Genomic DNA, 17,397 nt, shown 5'->3' with positions numbered 1-17,397 from the left:
AATTTGGCAGTACATCCAACCGACCTCACAAACCCAGACTAGGGCTGGGCGATATGGCCAAAATCTCATATCCCAATATAGGTCATTTCATATCCAGATAATTATACATGTCCCTATATAGCACATTTTCTGAAAATTCTATGAATAAATAGTTTATATAAAATGACCACGTGAAGACCTATTTCTTATTACATTTTAAATTATACTCAACAAATAAAATGTACTTACTCATATTTGATAATTTCTCCTTTTATTTAGAACCTTTGTGCAAATGTTCAATTAAGCATGTAACAAAATATAAAATATGAATGGATAAAATCTTAAAAGGTAAATAGAAAACACTTCAACTGTAGTTGCAAATAGGGCTGGGCGATATGACGATATATATTGTGTGACGATAGAAAATGTCTATCGTTTCATAATATGCTCTGTTTATTTCGTTGTGTCGCAAATCACACTCCTTACGCCAATATTTTGTCAATTGGACAACACTTTGCAAAATTTGCTACACAAACATGGAGTGAACGTGGCCCAGAGCACGGAGACACGGAGCTCGTACCTAAAAGAGGGGCTACTTCTGTCAGATGGACGTGGTTTGGGTATGACAAGTCTGACACGGACCAGAAAACCGTCCTCTACAAGATGTGTCGCGGGTCAGAGTTCTGACAACAGGCTCAAACACCACTAACCTCTCTTACCACCTACGCAAGAATCATGTGAAACAGTACGGAGAGTCTACGGATGAGACCCCAAAAAGTACAGTCTAGTGCTCAAAACAAACCCCTGACTCAGACATGGCAAGAGGCTTTTGCCCGCGGCACAGCATATGGCAAAAAATCACGAAGATGGAAGGAGATAACAGCTGCCGCTACAACTTACATCTGCAAAGACATGGCCCCAATTTACACGGTCGAGAAACTGCATTTTATTGATGGTAATTTAAATGCACAGAGATACCGTGATGACATCCTGAGGCCGCCATCCGCCACCATCACCATTCATCCTCCGCAATAATGCACGGCCCCATGTCGCAAGGATCTGTACACAATTCCTGGAAGCTGAAAATGTCCCAGTTCTTCCATGGCCTGCATACTCACCAGACACGCCACACATTGAGCACGTTTGGGATGCTCTGGGTCGATGTGTACGACAGCGCACACATCGATTACAGTTCCAGCCAATATCAAGCAACTTCACACAGCGGGACAACATTCCACAGGCCACAATCAACAGCCTGATCAACTCTATGCGAAGGAGATGTGTTGAGCTGCATGAGCAAATAGTGGTCACACCAGATACTGACTGATTCACATCCCAACTTTTTTCTGTAGGGTATCTGGGACCGCAGTAAAATATTTGATATTGTTGCATGTTGCGTTTATATTTTTGTTCAGTGTACATGGTGCATCTTTAAAATAAAGTATTTCCGATGAACACATTACACATTATTCTCGCAGCCCTCGGGTGCTGCCTATATTGCGTTAGGGCTTGCCTGGAAACCAGAAAGTAGCGTTTGAATCAGTAAAGTTTCCTCTGCATCTCACATTTCTGCCCGACCCAGAATTGTATGTCGGGTTTCCAGGCAAGTGTAGGACAGGCCAAAGATTTTCTCTTGGCTTCGGCCACTTCATTTTGTCGCGCACTCTTCTAGTCACTGTCTGGCTAGCTAACTGATGTTACGAAACTGAATAAAGCATTTTTTAAATATTTATTTTTGCGCAATACACACATGGAATCGGCTGGGGCTTCTCAATTCACGTTTTCAATTCTGATATATTGCAGGTTTTATATGTATACGCTAACCACACATTTAGCATGCATCACTCCAATCTCTGCAAAATCAAGTATTGTAGAATGTCCCCCGTAGATAGTAAAGAAGGCGAGATATCCCACTCCCTAATTATTTCTGCTCCACCATCTTTGTCTCCACCCACAACCAGCAGAGTAACGTTACTGTACATCAGTTTCTAAACCTGTCCGCAACAAGTCGGAACTTTGTTGCACGTGCTCGACCGATTGTGTTTCCACTAGTTACCACAGTCACAAAGTCAATATTGGCTTTATTGTAAAAATTCCTTAAAGCAAAAATGAGCTTCATTTAATGAACCTAATTTAAGGCAATGCATAAGGTTAGTTATAAAATCAACATTTAAGAAGCGAAATTGTAGAAAGGCGGGGTTTATGACTTTGTGGCTGTGGTAACAATGACGACCGCTCGATTGGTAATGCGATGACGCAACCAAAAAAACAGCTACACGTATCTTTTTTTATATAACCTGTGATCCAAATTATTCTTTGATTAATTAACTTGATTGTCACTTTTAAAAAAAATATTTCATCAAGATACCAATTGCTTGTGAACAGAATACATTTATACAGATTTCCCACACTTTGATTTCTAAGTGCTATCGAATCATCACAGAGAAAATACACATTTGTCCAATAATTTAGATGCAATTTGAGGGGAAAATGTTCCAAACGAACCCAAAACAATCAGTTTTATAGGGGATCTATTTACTGTGACAGTTTCCAGAAACAGTACAATGTTCATACAGTACTGAAGTAAATGCTTTATTAAAGGTTCTGATAAGAATGAGGAACCCGGTTGGTGTGTAATACGTTGCAGCTGATATCAAAACATCATTTTCTTCTACTATCAGAAAGGAGTCGGCCATTATCATCTGTAATAATATGTTCTTTGGTCACGGTAACATTAAAGAGCAAATTAAATCACCACATGGATTCAGTGATGAGTACAGAATTCAGTACAAAGCTATATAAAGAGTTATTACATGTTTAAAGGCATGTACATCATAAAGTACAACTTGTGGATGCCTATTACAGCTTAGAACCAGACAAAGGCAAAGGCACTTGGAAAGAACCAGACTGAAAATGAGACACTAATATGTAACTAAAACCGGTTAAATCCATCCTCACAACAATAATAATTGTTGGGCATTGTGTGTGTCAGGTATAGCATTGACTACTGTATATGTGGCAGAGTGTGGGGAACAGGACCAGAGTCAGCTCTAACTGAGCCAGAGGATAAACATGGGAGGTCCCACCCAGGAAGAGCAGGACAGCCAATGGGAGCCAGGCCTCGTGTCATGTGACGGCCATGTTCTGGCCCACCGCCTCAGGGGTGAGGAACTGCACTTTGGGCACGGTGAGGGCCGAGTTGTTCCTCCGCATGGTGCCGGAGCTCCCACCGCCGTTCCTCATGGAGTTGTTCCGCCTCATTGAGTTCCTCTTCCTCAGTGAGTTCTGGTGGCTCAGCTCGCTCTTCTGCAGCGTCTGGATGAGTATGGAGGGCTTCTCGTCCAGCTCGCGGGCCGAACACCTCGGCGTCGCCACCTTGACCGTGTTCCCAAACTTGGAGTAGTCCACCGAGTACACCCCGTCCTCCTCGGTCACGATGGGCACGAAGCGGTGACCCCACTGGATCTCCTCGGTGACGTAGGAGGTCCGGGCCTGGGTGGTGATGCCCGTGGTCTCCACCACGCCCTCCAAGATCACAATCACCTCCAGGTCGCTGCACTGCAGCTCCATGGCCGACAGGTCGTACAGCGGACTGTCCTTATTGATGGTATGGCAGATAATGAGTGGCGCCAAGAGGAAGATGGAGTTACTCGCCGCGGCGCTCTCCGTTTGCACGTCGATCTGGTGGATAGGGATGACCTCGCCTTCGGGGGTGGTGGTCTTGCGTACCACCTGGAGGCGGACGGCAGCGCCAATGATCATGGACTTGCGGAGGTCGCCCACACGGGTCATGAAGCAGAGGCGATTGTTGCGCACGGCGATGACGGCGTTGCGGCTGAAAATAAGATATGACAAGAAAAGACAACTTTATTGTCCATTTTCTTTACCGATCACATTTTCTTTACAGATTTATCAACCAGAGTGTACCCCCTGGATCAGATTTGTCAGCCAGAGTGTACCCCCTGGATCATATTTATCAGCCAGAGTGTACCCCCTGGATCATATTTATCAGCCAGAGTGTACCCCCTGGATCAGATTTATCAGCCAGAGTGTACCCCCTGGATCATATTTATCAGCCAGAGTGTACCCCCTGGATCAGATTTGTCAGCCAGAGTGTACCCCCTGGATCAGATTTGTCAGCCAGAGTGTACCCCCTGGATCATATTTATCAGCCAGAGTGTACCCCCTGGATCAGATTTGTCAGCCAGAGTGTACCCCCTGGATCAGATTTGAGGGCTTGCTCAAGGGCACAACAGCAGGAGATGGCATGTGTACAAAACCCTCAAACTTTGACCATTCAAAACCCGCTCTCTGAATCTGGGGCATAGAGACACAAACTTTACAACTATTTTTCAGTATCTAGGATAATGATATGGATATACTAGGTCCGTGTGATATGGATATACTAGGTCTGTATGATATGGATATACTAGGTCTGTGTTATATGGATATACTAGATTTGCATGATATGGATATACTAGGTCTGTATGATATGGATATACTAGGTCTGTGTGATATGGATATACTAGGTTTGCATGATATGGATATACTAGGTCTGTGTTATTTGGATATACTAGGTCTGTGTGATATGGATATACTAGGTCTGTGTTATATGGATATACTAGGTCTGTGTGATATGGATATACTAGGTCTGTGTTATATGGATATACTAGGTCTGCATGGTATGGATATACTAGGTCTGTGTGATATGGATATACTAGGTCTGTGTTATATGGATATACTAGGTCTGTGTTATATGGATATACTAGGTCTGTGTTATATGGATATACTAGGTCTGTGTTATATGGATATACTAGGTCTGTGTGATATGGATATACTAGGTCTGTGTTATATGGATATACTAGGTCTGTGTTATATGGATATACTAGGTCTGTATGATATGGATATACTAGGTCTGTGTGATATGGATATACTAGGTCTGTGTTATATGGATATACTAGGTCTGCATGGTATGGATATACTAGGTCTGTGTGATATGGATATACTAGGTCTGTGTTATATGGATATACTAGGGCTGTGTGATATGGATATACTAGGTCTGTGTGATATGGATATACTAGGTCTGTGTGATATGGATATACTAGGTCTGTGTTATATGGATATACTAGGGCTGTGTGATATGGATATACTAGGTCTGTGTGATATGGATATACTAGGTCTGTGTTATATGGATATACTAGGTCTGTGTTATATGGATATACTAGGTCTGTGTTATATGGATATACTAGGTCTGTGTTATATGGATATACTAGGTCTGTGTTATATGGATATACTAGGTCTGCATGATATGGATATACTAGGTCTGCATGATATGGATATACTAGGTCTGCATGATATGGATATTCTAGGTCTGTGTTATATGGATATACTAGGTCTGTGTGATATGGATATACTAGGTCTGTGTTATATGGATATACTAGGTCTGTGTGATATGGATATACTAGGTCTGTGTGATATGGATATACTAGGTCTGCATGATATGGATATACTAGGGCTGTGTTATATGGATATACTAGGTCTGTGTGATATGGATATACTAGGTCTGTGTTATATGGATATACTAGGGCTGTGTTATATGGATATACTAGGTCTGCATGATATGGATATACTAGGTCTGTGTTATATGGATATACTAGGTCTGTGTTATATGGATATACTAGGTCTGTGTGATATGGATATACTAGGGCTGTGTTATATGGATATACTAGGTCTGCATGATATGGATATACTAGGTCTGCATGATATGGATATACTAGGTCTGCATGATATGGATATACTAGGTCTGTGTTATATGGATATACTAGGTCTGTGTTATATGGATATACTAGGTCTGCATGATATGGATATACTAGGTCTGTGTTATATGGATATACTAGGTCTGCATGATATGGATATACTAGGTCTGTATGATATGGATATACTAGGTCTGTGTTATATGGATATACTAGGTCTGCATGATATGGATATACTAGGTCTGTGTTATATGGATATACTAGGGCTGTGTGATATAGATATACTAGGTCTGTGTTATATGGATATACTAGGTCTGCATTATATGAGCAAATAATCTAACAATCTAATCTAGCATGCAACCTTATAGAGATTCAAACAGCGTGGAGGAGGAACTGCGCTGCGTGATTGACAAGAGGTGGGGCTAAGTGTGTGTGGAAACAGCCACAAGAGGAGAGGGAGAGACTGCAAACAAAGTAAACTATAAAAACGGACTTTACACAGGGTTTAGTGGCATCTCATATATTGCATGAAATATGGATCTCTTGTGATATTGCGATTTCGATGTGAATTCGATTAATTGTGCAGCCATACCATGCACCAGATTTTTCCAGTTGGGACTTCGGATTCGAAGCGGCAACCCTTCGGATTCTGGCCCATCTCTCTTTATCCTCTACCTCTCCAGGGTGAAGTTTTTCCTAGGTACAGATCTAGGATCAGCTTCTGCTCCCCCAATCCTAACCTTTACCATTAGTGGGGTAAATGCTAAACTGACCCAAGATCAGCATCTAGGGGCACCTTCACCCTACACTGTTGCTGGCCCACCTCTCCAACCTAATCTAACCTGTAGGCTACCATCCTACCTGAAGATGAGCGTCTCGGCGCGGCGGTGCGACTGGGCTGTCTTCATGAAGATGCACCCCAGCATAATGGCGTTGATGATGAGGCCAGCGATGTTCTGGAAGATGAGGACGGCGATGGCCGTGGGGCACTGCTCTGTGATCATACGGTGGCCAAAGCCGATGGTCACCTGGACCTCGATGGAGAACAGGAAGGCTGAGGTGAATGACCTGTAGAGCATAGAGAGAGGGTCAAAGGTCAGGGGTCAGAGGAAATGAGAGTTAAAGAGGAGGGAGACGTTGGACGTAAATATTGGTCACGGGTTAGACATCTGATCCTACATTTGTAATAGAGGTGTAGAGACCTGATCCTACATCTGTAATAGCGATGTAGAGACCTGATCCTACATCTGTAATAGTGGTGTAGAGACCTGATCCTACATCTGTGGGGAGGGTAGAGGCCTGATCCTACATCTGTGGGGAGGGTAGAGACCTGATCCTATATCTGTGGGGAGGGTAGAGACCTGATCCTACATCTGTGGGGAGGGTAGAGGCCTGATCCTACATCTGTGGGGAGGGTAGAGACCTGATCCTACATCTGTAATAGCGATGTAGAGACCTGATCCTACATCTGGGGGGGGGGGGGGGGGGGTAGAAACCTTATCCTATATTTGTGAGGAGGGTAGAGGCCTGATCCTACATCTGTAATAGCGATGTAGAGACCTGATCCTTTATCTGTGGGGAGGGTAGAGGCCTGATCATACATCTGTAATAGCAGTTTAGAGACCTGATCCTACATCTGCGGTGAGGATAGAGACCTGATCTTACATCTGTGGTGAGGGTAGAGAGGTCACAGGGGTCAGAGGAGCAGGAAGCTACTGGACAGGCAGTGTGGTTTCCTATGGCTTCCTGTCCTCATCTGCGTCCCCTACAACCACTGATCTGAGAGGACTAAATAATGAGAGCAAAACGTTGGAGACGTTAAAGGGGCAATCAGCAGTTGAAACAATAACAAAGCGTGCTACACTCCCCTGTTTGGGTAAAAGCTGAGGGATGGGGCCTGAGAAACGGAACCACTCTCAAATTCATACACAGAGCTATGGATGCAAGGACTGACCATCCATGATATCAAAATTGTAGTTTTAACCGTGTCTCAGTGGCCTTGTGGTTAGAGTGTCCACCCTGAGATTGGAAGGTTGGAAGCTCTATACCAAATACTGTAAAAATGGGACCTGATGCATCTCTGCTGAGAACTCAGCATTCGGGAGATTGGGGGTAAGGCCTTGTGATAGACTAGTGTCCTGTACTTGTACATCAAGCTGCCTCATGCTTCCTGCTCACACATGCCAATGCTCGTGCAAGGCTACATACTTTACTTCCACGTTTTGAGGCTTTATAGTGTTTGTTTACATTGACTTTGTTTACAAACATTGGAATATAAACAAGCTTATATTTTGCATTCAGCTGGGGTATGAGAGTTGAACTATAAATTATACTTCAAGAATCCATTGGTACATATTATTAATTTATGAATGCAGCAACTGCAGATTGGCCCTTTAAAGGGATACTTCGGAATTTTGGCAATGAAGCCCTTTATCTACTTCCCCAGAGTCAGATGAACTCCTGGATACTATTTGTATGTCTTGCATACCGTTTTGGCTTCATTGCCAAAATCCCAAAGTATCCCTTTAAGTTCCTTATAATTTGAAGGAAAATCATTTTTTCTATGGCAAGGAGCTCAATCATAATACTGTAACAGTGTTATCACAAAAAATAGCAGTTATTCTGAAACTGAGTTTAAGTAATAACTTCACTAAAAGTCCCCAATAAATCCATATAATTTATTCCCGCCCTTAAAATAAATAAAACGTTTACACACAAAATACAGAAATACAGAAGTAAATACAAGTTAAATCTCCAAACATCAACAGTTTAAAATATCTATAGAGTCTATACTATACTACTCACTTGACGTTGGTGACGCACTGCTCAATGCCAGACGTGCGGTTGGGTACAAGGTCTCCATGGGCAAAGGCCACGAGCCACCAGCACATGGCGAAGAGGAGCCAACTGCACAGAAAAGTCATGGTGAAGATGACCAGGGTGAAGCGCCATTTCAGGTCCACCAGAGTGGTGAAGACGTCTTGCAAGAATCTTCCCTGTTCTCGGATGTTCTTGTGCGCCAAGTTGCAGGATCCGCTCTTGGCGATGAAGCGGGCTTTGTTCACCCGGTCCCTGAACACTGGTTTGCGGTGGATCCTCGAAGCAAGCCCCGGTAGGGAGAACTCCTCCGGGATGATGCTTTTTCTCGCCAACATCCTTACTGCATTTGCAATAGAGGAAAAAAGTCGGAGGGTTTCAGTAAACCGAAGTGTTTTTTAGTCGTGCGTAATTCTCCTGTCAGCTTGCGTAAAACATGATTCAAAGTTGGATAAATTCGTATTATTTTGCAAAGTTTTTCATCGATTTGATTTCAATTAACTTCTATCACATTACGGTTTGTAGCTCCAGCGCCACTTCCAAAAAGTTGTACTGACGGGTGAGAGTTTCCAGGCAGTCACAGACCCAGGGCGCATCCCAAATTCTCTTGACGTAGCTGCTCCGCTCTATGGGCGGGATGCAATGCACTGCTGGCTTTGTTCAACAAAGAGGAAACCCCAGTAATTACTTCTAAATTGTGTTTTTGTTTTATTGATTTAAAAGCAAAACAATATATGTGTATATATGTGTGCCCGTTGGACCGTATGTTTAGTTAATTAATCAATACCGGTATTTGAGGTAATGGTTAAACCATCCCATTACTGGGTCCAAATTAAAATATCATTGATGTTTTATTTTTAAACAAGGCAAGTGTGATAGAAAAATTACTCCAACAGGAAGCAAATTATTGCTGTGTTATTACATTATTATAGGGATGATTATTAGGATAGGTCCGCTTCCCACTGATGACCAAGAGATGGCGCCATTTAGTAAGCGAGGAGGTGTGGTGTGTTGTGTGTGAGAATGAGAGTGAGTGTGTGTGTGTGAGCGTTTTAAACCCAAAAAGCACTTTCAACTCAAAGCACATTTTTATTATCAGTTCAAGTGTAAAAAAAAGGTAGGCACACAGTGTAATGATCAACTATGTCTATATTTAAAACATTGGTTAATTATACACAATGTACATATGAGACAGACACAAGCCCACAATAAAATGGAAAAAGACAACCTGTACTCTCGGAATTATATGGATTATTATTGATAATATTTGAACATATATTTCTGTGCACATTCCCAAGATTGAAAATATAAATAGTAAAAGCAGAGATGATATAATCTCTGTGATATGGATCAAGGATATCTCCAGTCTGAATTACCATAGATCTATAAGTAGAGTGTACCTGCTCTTTCCATGATATAGACTGACCAGATGAATCCAGGTGAAAGCTATAATTGCTTATTTATGTCACTTGTTAAATAAACATCAATCAGTGTAGGGAGGGGGAGGAGACCCGGTTAAATAGGGATTTTTAAGCCTTGAGACAATTGAGACATGGATTGTGTGTGTGTGCCATTCAGAGGGTGAATGGGCAAGACATAATATTTAAGTGCCTTTGAACAGGGTATGGTAGTAGGTGCCAGGCGCACCGGTTTGAGTGTGTCAAGAACTGCAACGCTGCTGTGTTTTTATATTTAGAACCTAATAAGTTTTTTTCGGCTGTCCCCATAGAACAGGATTCCCCAACTGGCGGCGTGCAGGCCCGAATTTGGCCCGCGGGTGGTTTTATTTGCCCCCCCCCAAGATTTCTGAGCACCCCTACAAAACAAAACAGGATATCAGCTCCAAGTTATTTAAATTTAAGAAATCTTTCCCATCTATTCCCAATTTAAGAAATCTATTCCTCTCTATTACACATACTGTAATAGAGACACGTGGTCGTATACAAATGTAAGCAAGGTTGAATATGATTATGTTTTAGTTAAACATTATATCTGTTTGGGCTTCTAGCAGGCAAAACAAAAAAAAAGGGTTCTCCTATGGGAACAGCCAAAGAACCCTTCTGGAACCGTTTTTTAGAAGTGTAGGATTACCAGACAGTCATAGCCGTACACACCACAGCCTTGCCACAGGACAATAGCCTACTACCACTCATTTCCAATGTCATTCTCCTAGACTATACAATTGAAGTCAGAAGTTTACATACATACTTAGGTTGGAGTCATTAAAACTCGTTTTTCAACCACTCCACAAATGTCTTGTTAATTAACAAACTATAGTTTTGGCAAGACAGTTAGAACATCTACTTCATGCATGACAAAAGTCATTTTTCCAACAATTGATATTATTTATTATTGATATATTTCACAGATTATTTCACTGCATTACATTTCCAGTGAGTCAGAAGTTTACATACACTAAGTTCACTGTGCCTTTAAACAACTTGGAACATTTCAGAAAATGATGTCATGGCTTTAGAAGCTTCTGAAAGGCAAATTGACATCATTTGAGTCAATTGGACGTGTACCTGTGGATGTATTTCAAGGCCTACCTTCAAATTCAGTGCCTCTTTGCTTGACATCACGGGAAAATCAAAATAAATCAGAAAAGACCTCAGAAAAATAATTGTAGACCTCCACAAGTCTGGTTCATCCTTGGGAGCAATTTCCAAATGCCTGAAGGTAACACGTTCATCTGTACAAACAATAGTACGCAAGTATAAACACCATGGGACCACCCTGCCGTCATACCGCTCAGGAAGGAGACACATTCGGTCTTCCAGAGATGAACATAGTTTGGTTCGAAAAGTGCAAATCAATCCCAGAACAACAGCAAAGGACCTTGTGAAGATGCTGGAGGAAACAGGTACAAATGTATCTATATCCACAGTAAAACGAGTCCTACAGTGCCTTGCGAAAGTATTCGGCCCCCTTGAACTTTGCGACCTTTTGCCACATTTCAGGCTTCAAACATAAAGATATAAAACTGTATTTTTTTGTGAAGAATCAACAACAAGTGGGAAACAATCATGAAGTGGAACAACATTTATTGGATATTTCAAACTTTTTTAACAAATCAAAAACTGAAAAATTGGGCGTGCAAAATTATTCAGCCCCCTTAAGTTAATACTTTGTAGCGCCACCTTTTGCTGCGATTACAGCTGTAAGTCGCTTGGGGTATGTCTCTATCAGTTTTGCACATCGAGAGACTGACATTTTTTCCCATTCCTCCTTGCAAAACAGCTCGAGCTCAGTGAGGTTGGATGGAGAGCATTTGTGAACAGCAGTTTTCAGTTCTTTCCACAGATTCTCGATTGGATTCAGGTCTGGACTTTGACTTGGCCATTCTAACACCTGGATATGTTTATTTTTGAACCATTCCATTGTAGATTTTGCTTTATGTTTTGGATCATTGTCTTGTTGGAAGACAAATCTCCGTCCCAGTCTCAGGTCTTTTGCAGACTCCATCAGGTTTTCTTCCAGAATGGTCCTGTATTTGGCTCCATCCATTTTCCCATCAATTTTAACCATCTTCCCTGTCCCTGCTGAAGAAAAGCAGGCCCAAACCATGATGCTGCCACCACCATGTTTGACAGTGGGGATGGTGTGAGCTGTGTTGCTTTTACGCCAAACATAACGTTTTGCATTTTTGCCAAAAAGTTCAATTTTGGTTTCATCTGACCAGAGCACCTTCTTCCACATGTTTGGTGTGTCTCCCAGGTGGCTTGTGGCAAACTTTAAACAACACTTTTTATGGATATCTTTAAGAAATGGCTTTCTTCTTGCCACTCTTCCATAAAGGCCAGATTTGTGCAATATACGACTAATTGTTGTCCTATGGACAGAGTCTCCCACCTCAGCTGTAGATCTCTGCAGTTCATCCAGAGTGATCATGGGCCTCTTGGCTGCATCTCTGATCAGTCTTCTCCTTGTATGAGCTGAAAGTTTAGAGGGACGGCCAGGTCTTGGTAGATTTGCAGTGGTCTGATACTCCTTCCATTTCAATATTATCGCTTGCACAGTGCTCCTTGGGATGTTCAAAGCTTGGGAAATCTTTTTGTATCCAAATCCGGCTTTAAACTTCTTCACAACAGTATCTCGGACCTGCCTGGTGTGTTCCTTGTTCTTCATGATGCTCTCTGTGCTTTTAACGGACCTCTGAGACTATCACAGTGCAGGTGCATTTATACGGAGACTTGATTACACACAGGTGGATTGTATTTATCATCATTTGTCATTTAGGTCAACATTGGATCATTCAGAGATCCTCACTGAACTTCTGGAGAGAGTTTGCTGCACTGAAAGTAAAGGGGCTGAATAATTTTGCACGCCCAATTTTTCAGTTTTTGATTTGTTAAAAAAGTTTGAAATATCCAATAAATGTCGTTCCACTTCATGATTGTGTCCCACTTGTTGTTGATTCTTCACAAAAAAATACAGTTTTATATCTTTACGTTTGAAGCCTGAAATGTGGCAAAAGGTCGCAAAGTTCAAGGGGGCCGAATACTTTCGCAAGGCACTGTATATCAACATAATCTGAAAAGCCGCTCAGCAAGGAAGAAGCCACTGCTCCAAAACCGCCATAAAAAAACCAGACAACGGTTTGCAACTGCACATGGGGACAAAGATCGTACTTTTTGGAGAAATGTCCTCTGTTCTGATGAAACAAAAACAGAACTGTTTGGTCATAATGACCATTGTTATGTTTGGAGGAAAAAGGGGGAAGCTTGCAAGCCAAACACCATCGCAACTGTGAAGCACGGGGGAGGCAGCATCATGTTGTGTGGGTGCTTTGCTGCAGAAGGGACTGGTGCACTTCACAAAATAGATGGAATCATGAGGAAAGAAAATGATGTGGATATATTGAAGCAACATCTCAAGACATCAGTCAGGAAGTTAAAGCTTGGTCGTAAATGGGTCTTCCAAATGGACAATGACCCCAAGCATACTTCCAAAGAAGTGGCAAAATGCCTCAATCCTATAGAAAATTTGTGAGCAGAACTGAAAAAGCGTGTGCGAGCAAGGAGGCCTACAAACCTGACTCAGTTACACCAGCTCTGTCAGGAGGAATGGGCCAAAATTCACCTAACTTATTGTGGGAAGCTTGTGGAAGGCTATCTGAAACATTTGACTCAAGTTAAACAATTTAAAGGCATTGCTACCAAATACTAATTGAGTGTATGTAAACTTCTGACCCACTAGGAATGTGATGAAAGAAATTAAAGCTGAAATAAATAATTCTCTCTACTATTATTCTGACATTTCACATTCTTCAAATAAAGTGGTGATCCTAACTGACCTAAAACAGGGCATTTTACTCGGATTAAATGTCAGGAATTGTGGAAAACTGAAGTTTAAATGTATTTGGCTGAGGTGTATGTAAACTTCTGACTTCAACTGTATATCAGTGCTCTATATCTATAGTCATTCTGCTCTCATGATGTCATCGTTCCAGAGAGGGGCGGGTGTTGTGTCTCCACGCTTTCTGACAGACTGACTGACTCCAAAGTGCTGCTTGCCCATAAAAAGACAACTCTGGTGAAGGATAGCAGCCACACTATAGGGGCCATGTTGTTGACCTTTGGCCTTTACATGGACCCCCCCCCCACAGCAGAAGCTACATTAAATATACTTAGCTGCTACTCACTTATAATGTATACAATGGAGAGTATGGAGGTTGAGGGGAGATACGTAGCCTGGAATCCAAGCTAAACGAAACAATGGTTCAGTCTTGTTCAACCAGGCTAGAAGACGCCTACCCATTCATAGATTATAGAGAGGGAGTCTTGAGTTAAAAACATGAGTGGGAAAACAGACCACACGGGTGTAAGGAAAGTAGGGCAGGAATTCTGGGTCATGAGTTTGGGATTGAATAAGAATGAAGAATGATTTAAAAACGAATTTCTTGAGATGAGAAACCGCTTTACACTGACAAACAAAACAACACAGCAGTATATCAGTAAAACAGATACTGACATTCTTCAAAGTGTAGCTTACAATAATCAGTTTGTCATTCAGGCTATAATACAATACAAAGAAGTCAATATAAAATTATCATTGTTCGATATGCAAAATAACTATAAATATTCAGGTACTACAGTGGGACAGTGGCACAGCTCCCCAGAAACCAGGTTTAATACTGAAAATAGAAACCACTTTCCTGACCAATTACACCAGCCAGCACCATGTATGGTAGAAACTAACGCTGGCCTGGCTTATGGCTGGTAGAAGAAAGCGGAATCTTCCCTTATCATTTAGGGCTGGATCTTAACTTAACACCAACATGCGTAACTCCAAGTTTTCACATACATCTTGACATGGATGTGTGGTTTACAGTACACAAGTTCTGTATGAGTTGAAGTTAGGCCTGCACATCTCACATTAAGATTCAGTCCTTTAGAGATGACCCATTGGGTGAAAGCTGTCCTTTTTCAAAGAGGAGTCAGTGACCACTAAATGTCCACAGTCCCATGGTTCAGTCAGCATCGCATCTAATCAGACAGACAAAGGGTCACCAGGCTAAAAATGCTCCAGCGATATACCCTACAGTGTTCGTACCAATGTAGTAATACTACACTATACCTGCTTATTGCTTACCTATGAATAATGGTGTAAAATATATACATACATCATCTAGTAATAAGTGTAACAAAAGTTATAATTTAAAACTTTGTAAAATTGTAATCATATTTAACGACCGATTGTGATCCTTACACGACCAAGTTAATAGGTCACTCATTCAATCAATAACTCAATAACTAATACATTACCAATAATCAACACGAGAAGGCCATCAGTGGTGCTTTGGGAAGCAGTGTTTCCCCTACCATTACCAAGTGGAGGTGGTCAACCGGCCTGGCTCCTGTCTAAAACCTACAGTATGAGCTTCAGTCAATAATGGTAATAAAATCTGGAACTCTGCGCCCCACCTAAGCATTGTGGGAAACACTGAGGAGGCTGATTCATTGATAGACTGATGGTGTGCCGGCTGACAGTGTGTGAGCCTACATGTCAGCCCTGACGAAGGAAGCGAACATGCCGTCCTCGTTCTCCAGAAGGGTCTCTGGTTTGTCGATCTCTAAGATGTTTCCTCGCTTCATCACGATCACCAGGTCAGCTTCCAGGATGGTGTGGACACGATGCTGCACGAAGAACACACACACAGACATTACATGACATTTGATTGAGTGTTTAATTACACAAACAAAGAGGAAGGGATGCAATGCAGCTTTGATTTGTAATGTAGACAGACAGACAGAGATCAACTGTGCTGAGAAAAAATAACACATACCTGAATGTATTTTCATTTAGTATTATCTCACAACCCCAAGAGTCATCCTCCAAGAGCCAACTGCTAAGATTAGATGTAGTACCCCTCCTTAACCCCCAAACAGATTAGATGTTGTAGCCCTCCTTAACCCCCAGCCAGATTAGATGTAGTATCCCTCTCTTTAACCCCCAGACAGATTAGATGTAGTTTCCCTCTCTTTTACCCCCAGACAGATTAGATGTAGTATCCCTCTCTTTAACCCCCAGACAGATTAGATGTAGTATCCCTCTCTTTAACCCCAGACAGATTAGATATAGTATCCCTCTCTTTTACCCCCAGACAGATTAGATATAGTATCCCTCTCTTTTACCCCCAGACAGATTAGATGTAGTATCCCTCTCTTTTAACCCCAGACATATTAGATGTAGTACCCCTCTCTTTAACCCCCAGACAGATTACATGTAGAATCTCTTTAACCCCAGACAGATTAGATGTAGTACCCCTCTTTAACCCCCTGACAGTGGTCTCAGACAGCATGCAGTACCAACCCGGGAGGCTGTAGAGGCCTGGAAGGCAGGGTGGGACAGGGCCTACTTGTGAGTCCTCACTAAGACACTGAAGAGGCTGTCCTGCTGTGCTAGCAGGTTGACTGCAGAGTCACACTCCACTAGCTGCCCCGCGGAGAACACCAGCACCTGTTCAGCCTCCAAGATGGAGGACACCAGGTGCTGGAGAGAAGGAACCAAGGATAGATGGGAAGACAGAAGGAGAGGAGCAAGGACAGACAGACATGGAAAACAAGGAAAAGAAGACAGGTGAAGGAAGGACAGCAGCTGTTTGAGTCTCGAGAGGCTGATGTGTCGATTCAGAGTTGAGATCTGCAGCACACTTAACTTAAATATCCATCAATCTCCCACTGACATCAATCAGTTATTTACAGGAATGTTCCAGTTGTGCCTTATCTCAACTCTGAATCGGTCCGTAAATGCATTTGGAGGCGTGAGAAGCATCTGGAGATATGAGAATCATCCGGAGATATGAGAAGCATCTGGAGATATGAGAAGCAGAGGTACAGTATGATGAAACAGGAGACATTGGAAAGATAGGATGAAGGAGAGGAGGAAATCTAAAAGCCAGGAGAAATCAGCTAGTCCTAGTCTCTATGCTTTCTCCAATGATTGATCCATAGAGAGAGAGAGAGCAGACCAAGAGGAGTCTCCACATCTATACAGAGAATACCTTCCAGATCTGACCTTTCCACCTAATGACCTACAGGCTGCAACAGACTTACTGCAATAGTGACGACTGTTCGGTCGGCGAAGGCTGTCATCACCACCTTCTGTAAGACATTCTCCTATAGGGGTGAGAAATGACATGTAGGTCAGCTCTTTTGGTCATGGACCAAATGGCACCCTATTCCTTGCATAGTGCACAACTTTTGACAAGGGCCCTATGGCTCTTAGTGCACTTTACAGGGAATAGTGCACTTAATAGGGAATAGTGTGTCATTTGTAGCACAGTCTTAGATACAGCCATGCACACTCCATGTCACTACATTGTGAGTGCTGTCCCCTCTACGCT

General features: G+C 42.3%; 2 protein-coding genes across 9 annotated transcripts in view; both read right to left on the bottom strand.

Moving 5' to 3' along the window:
* Positions 1-233: 233 nt before the first annotated feature.
* On the bottom strand, positions 234-9,103 carry LOC139379282 (ATP-sensitive inward rectifier potassium channel 8-like). The gene is made up of 3 exons (XM_071122084.1): positions 8,538-9,103; positions 6,594-6,800; positions 234-3,814 (listed from the first exon to the last, which is right to left on the bottom strand). Exons 1-3 carry the CDS (start codon positions 8,885-8,887, stop codon positions 3,106-3,108), a joined length of 1,266 nt encoding a protein of 421 aa, XP_070978185.1. The 5' UTR covers positions 8,888-9,103; the 3' UTR covers positions 234-3,105.
* A 5,344-nt stretch (positions 9,104-14,447) lies between these two features.
* Positions 14,448-17,397, bottom strand: part of LOC139379653 (ATP-binding cassette sub-family C member 9-like) — a 66,156-nt gene continuing 63,206 nt past the window's right edge. For 4 of the 8 annotated variants that reach the window (XM_071122467.1, XM_071122471.1, XM_071122470.1 and 1 more), the window contains 3 exons: positions 17,108-17,170; positions 16,365-16,544; positions 14,448-15,688 (listed from right to left, as the gene is read on the bottom strand). In XM_071122467.1, coding sequence (XP_070978568.1) covers positions 16,407-16,544; positions 17,108-17,170 — 201 coding nt within the window. In that variant the 3' untranslated portion in view covers positions 14,448-15,688; positions 16,365-16,406. The remainder of the gene's footprint in view (positions 15,689-16,364; positions 16,545-17,107; positions 17,171-17,397) is intronic. The other 4 variants (XM_071122466.1, XM_071122469.1, XM_071122468.1 and 1 more) reach the window with 1 other exon arrangement.

The sequence above is a fragment of the Oncorhynchus clarkii genome, chromosome 21 (assembly GCF_045791955.1).
Source record: "Oncorhynchus clarkii lewisi isolate Uvic-CL-2024 chromosome 21, UVic_Ocla_1.0, whole genome shotgun sequence".
In the NCBI taxonomy this organism is placed as follows: domain Eukaryota; kingdom Metazoa; phylum Chordata; class Actinopteri; order Salmoniformes; family Salmonidae; genus Oncorhynchus; species Oncorhynchus clarkii.
Note: the sequence above shows the minus strand (reverse complement) of the source record. Positions and strands in the feature narration are given on the sequence as shown.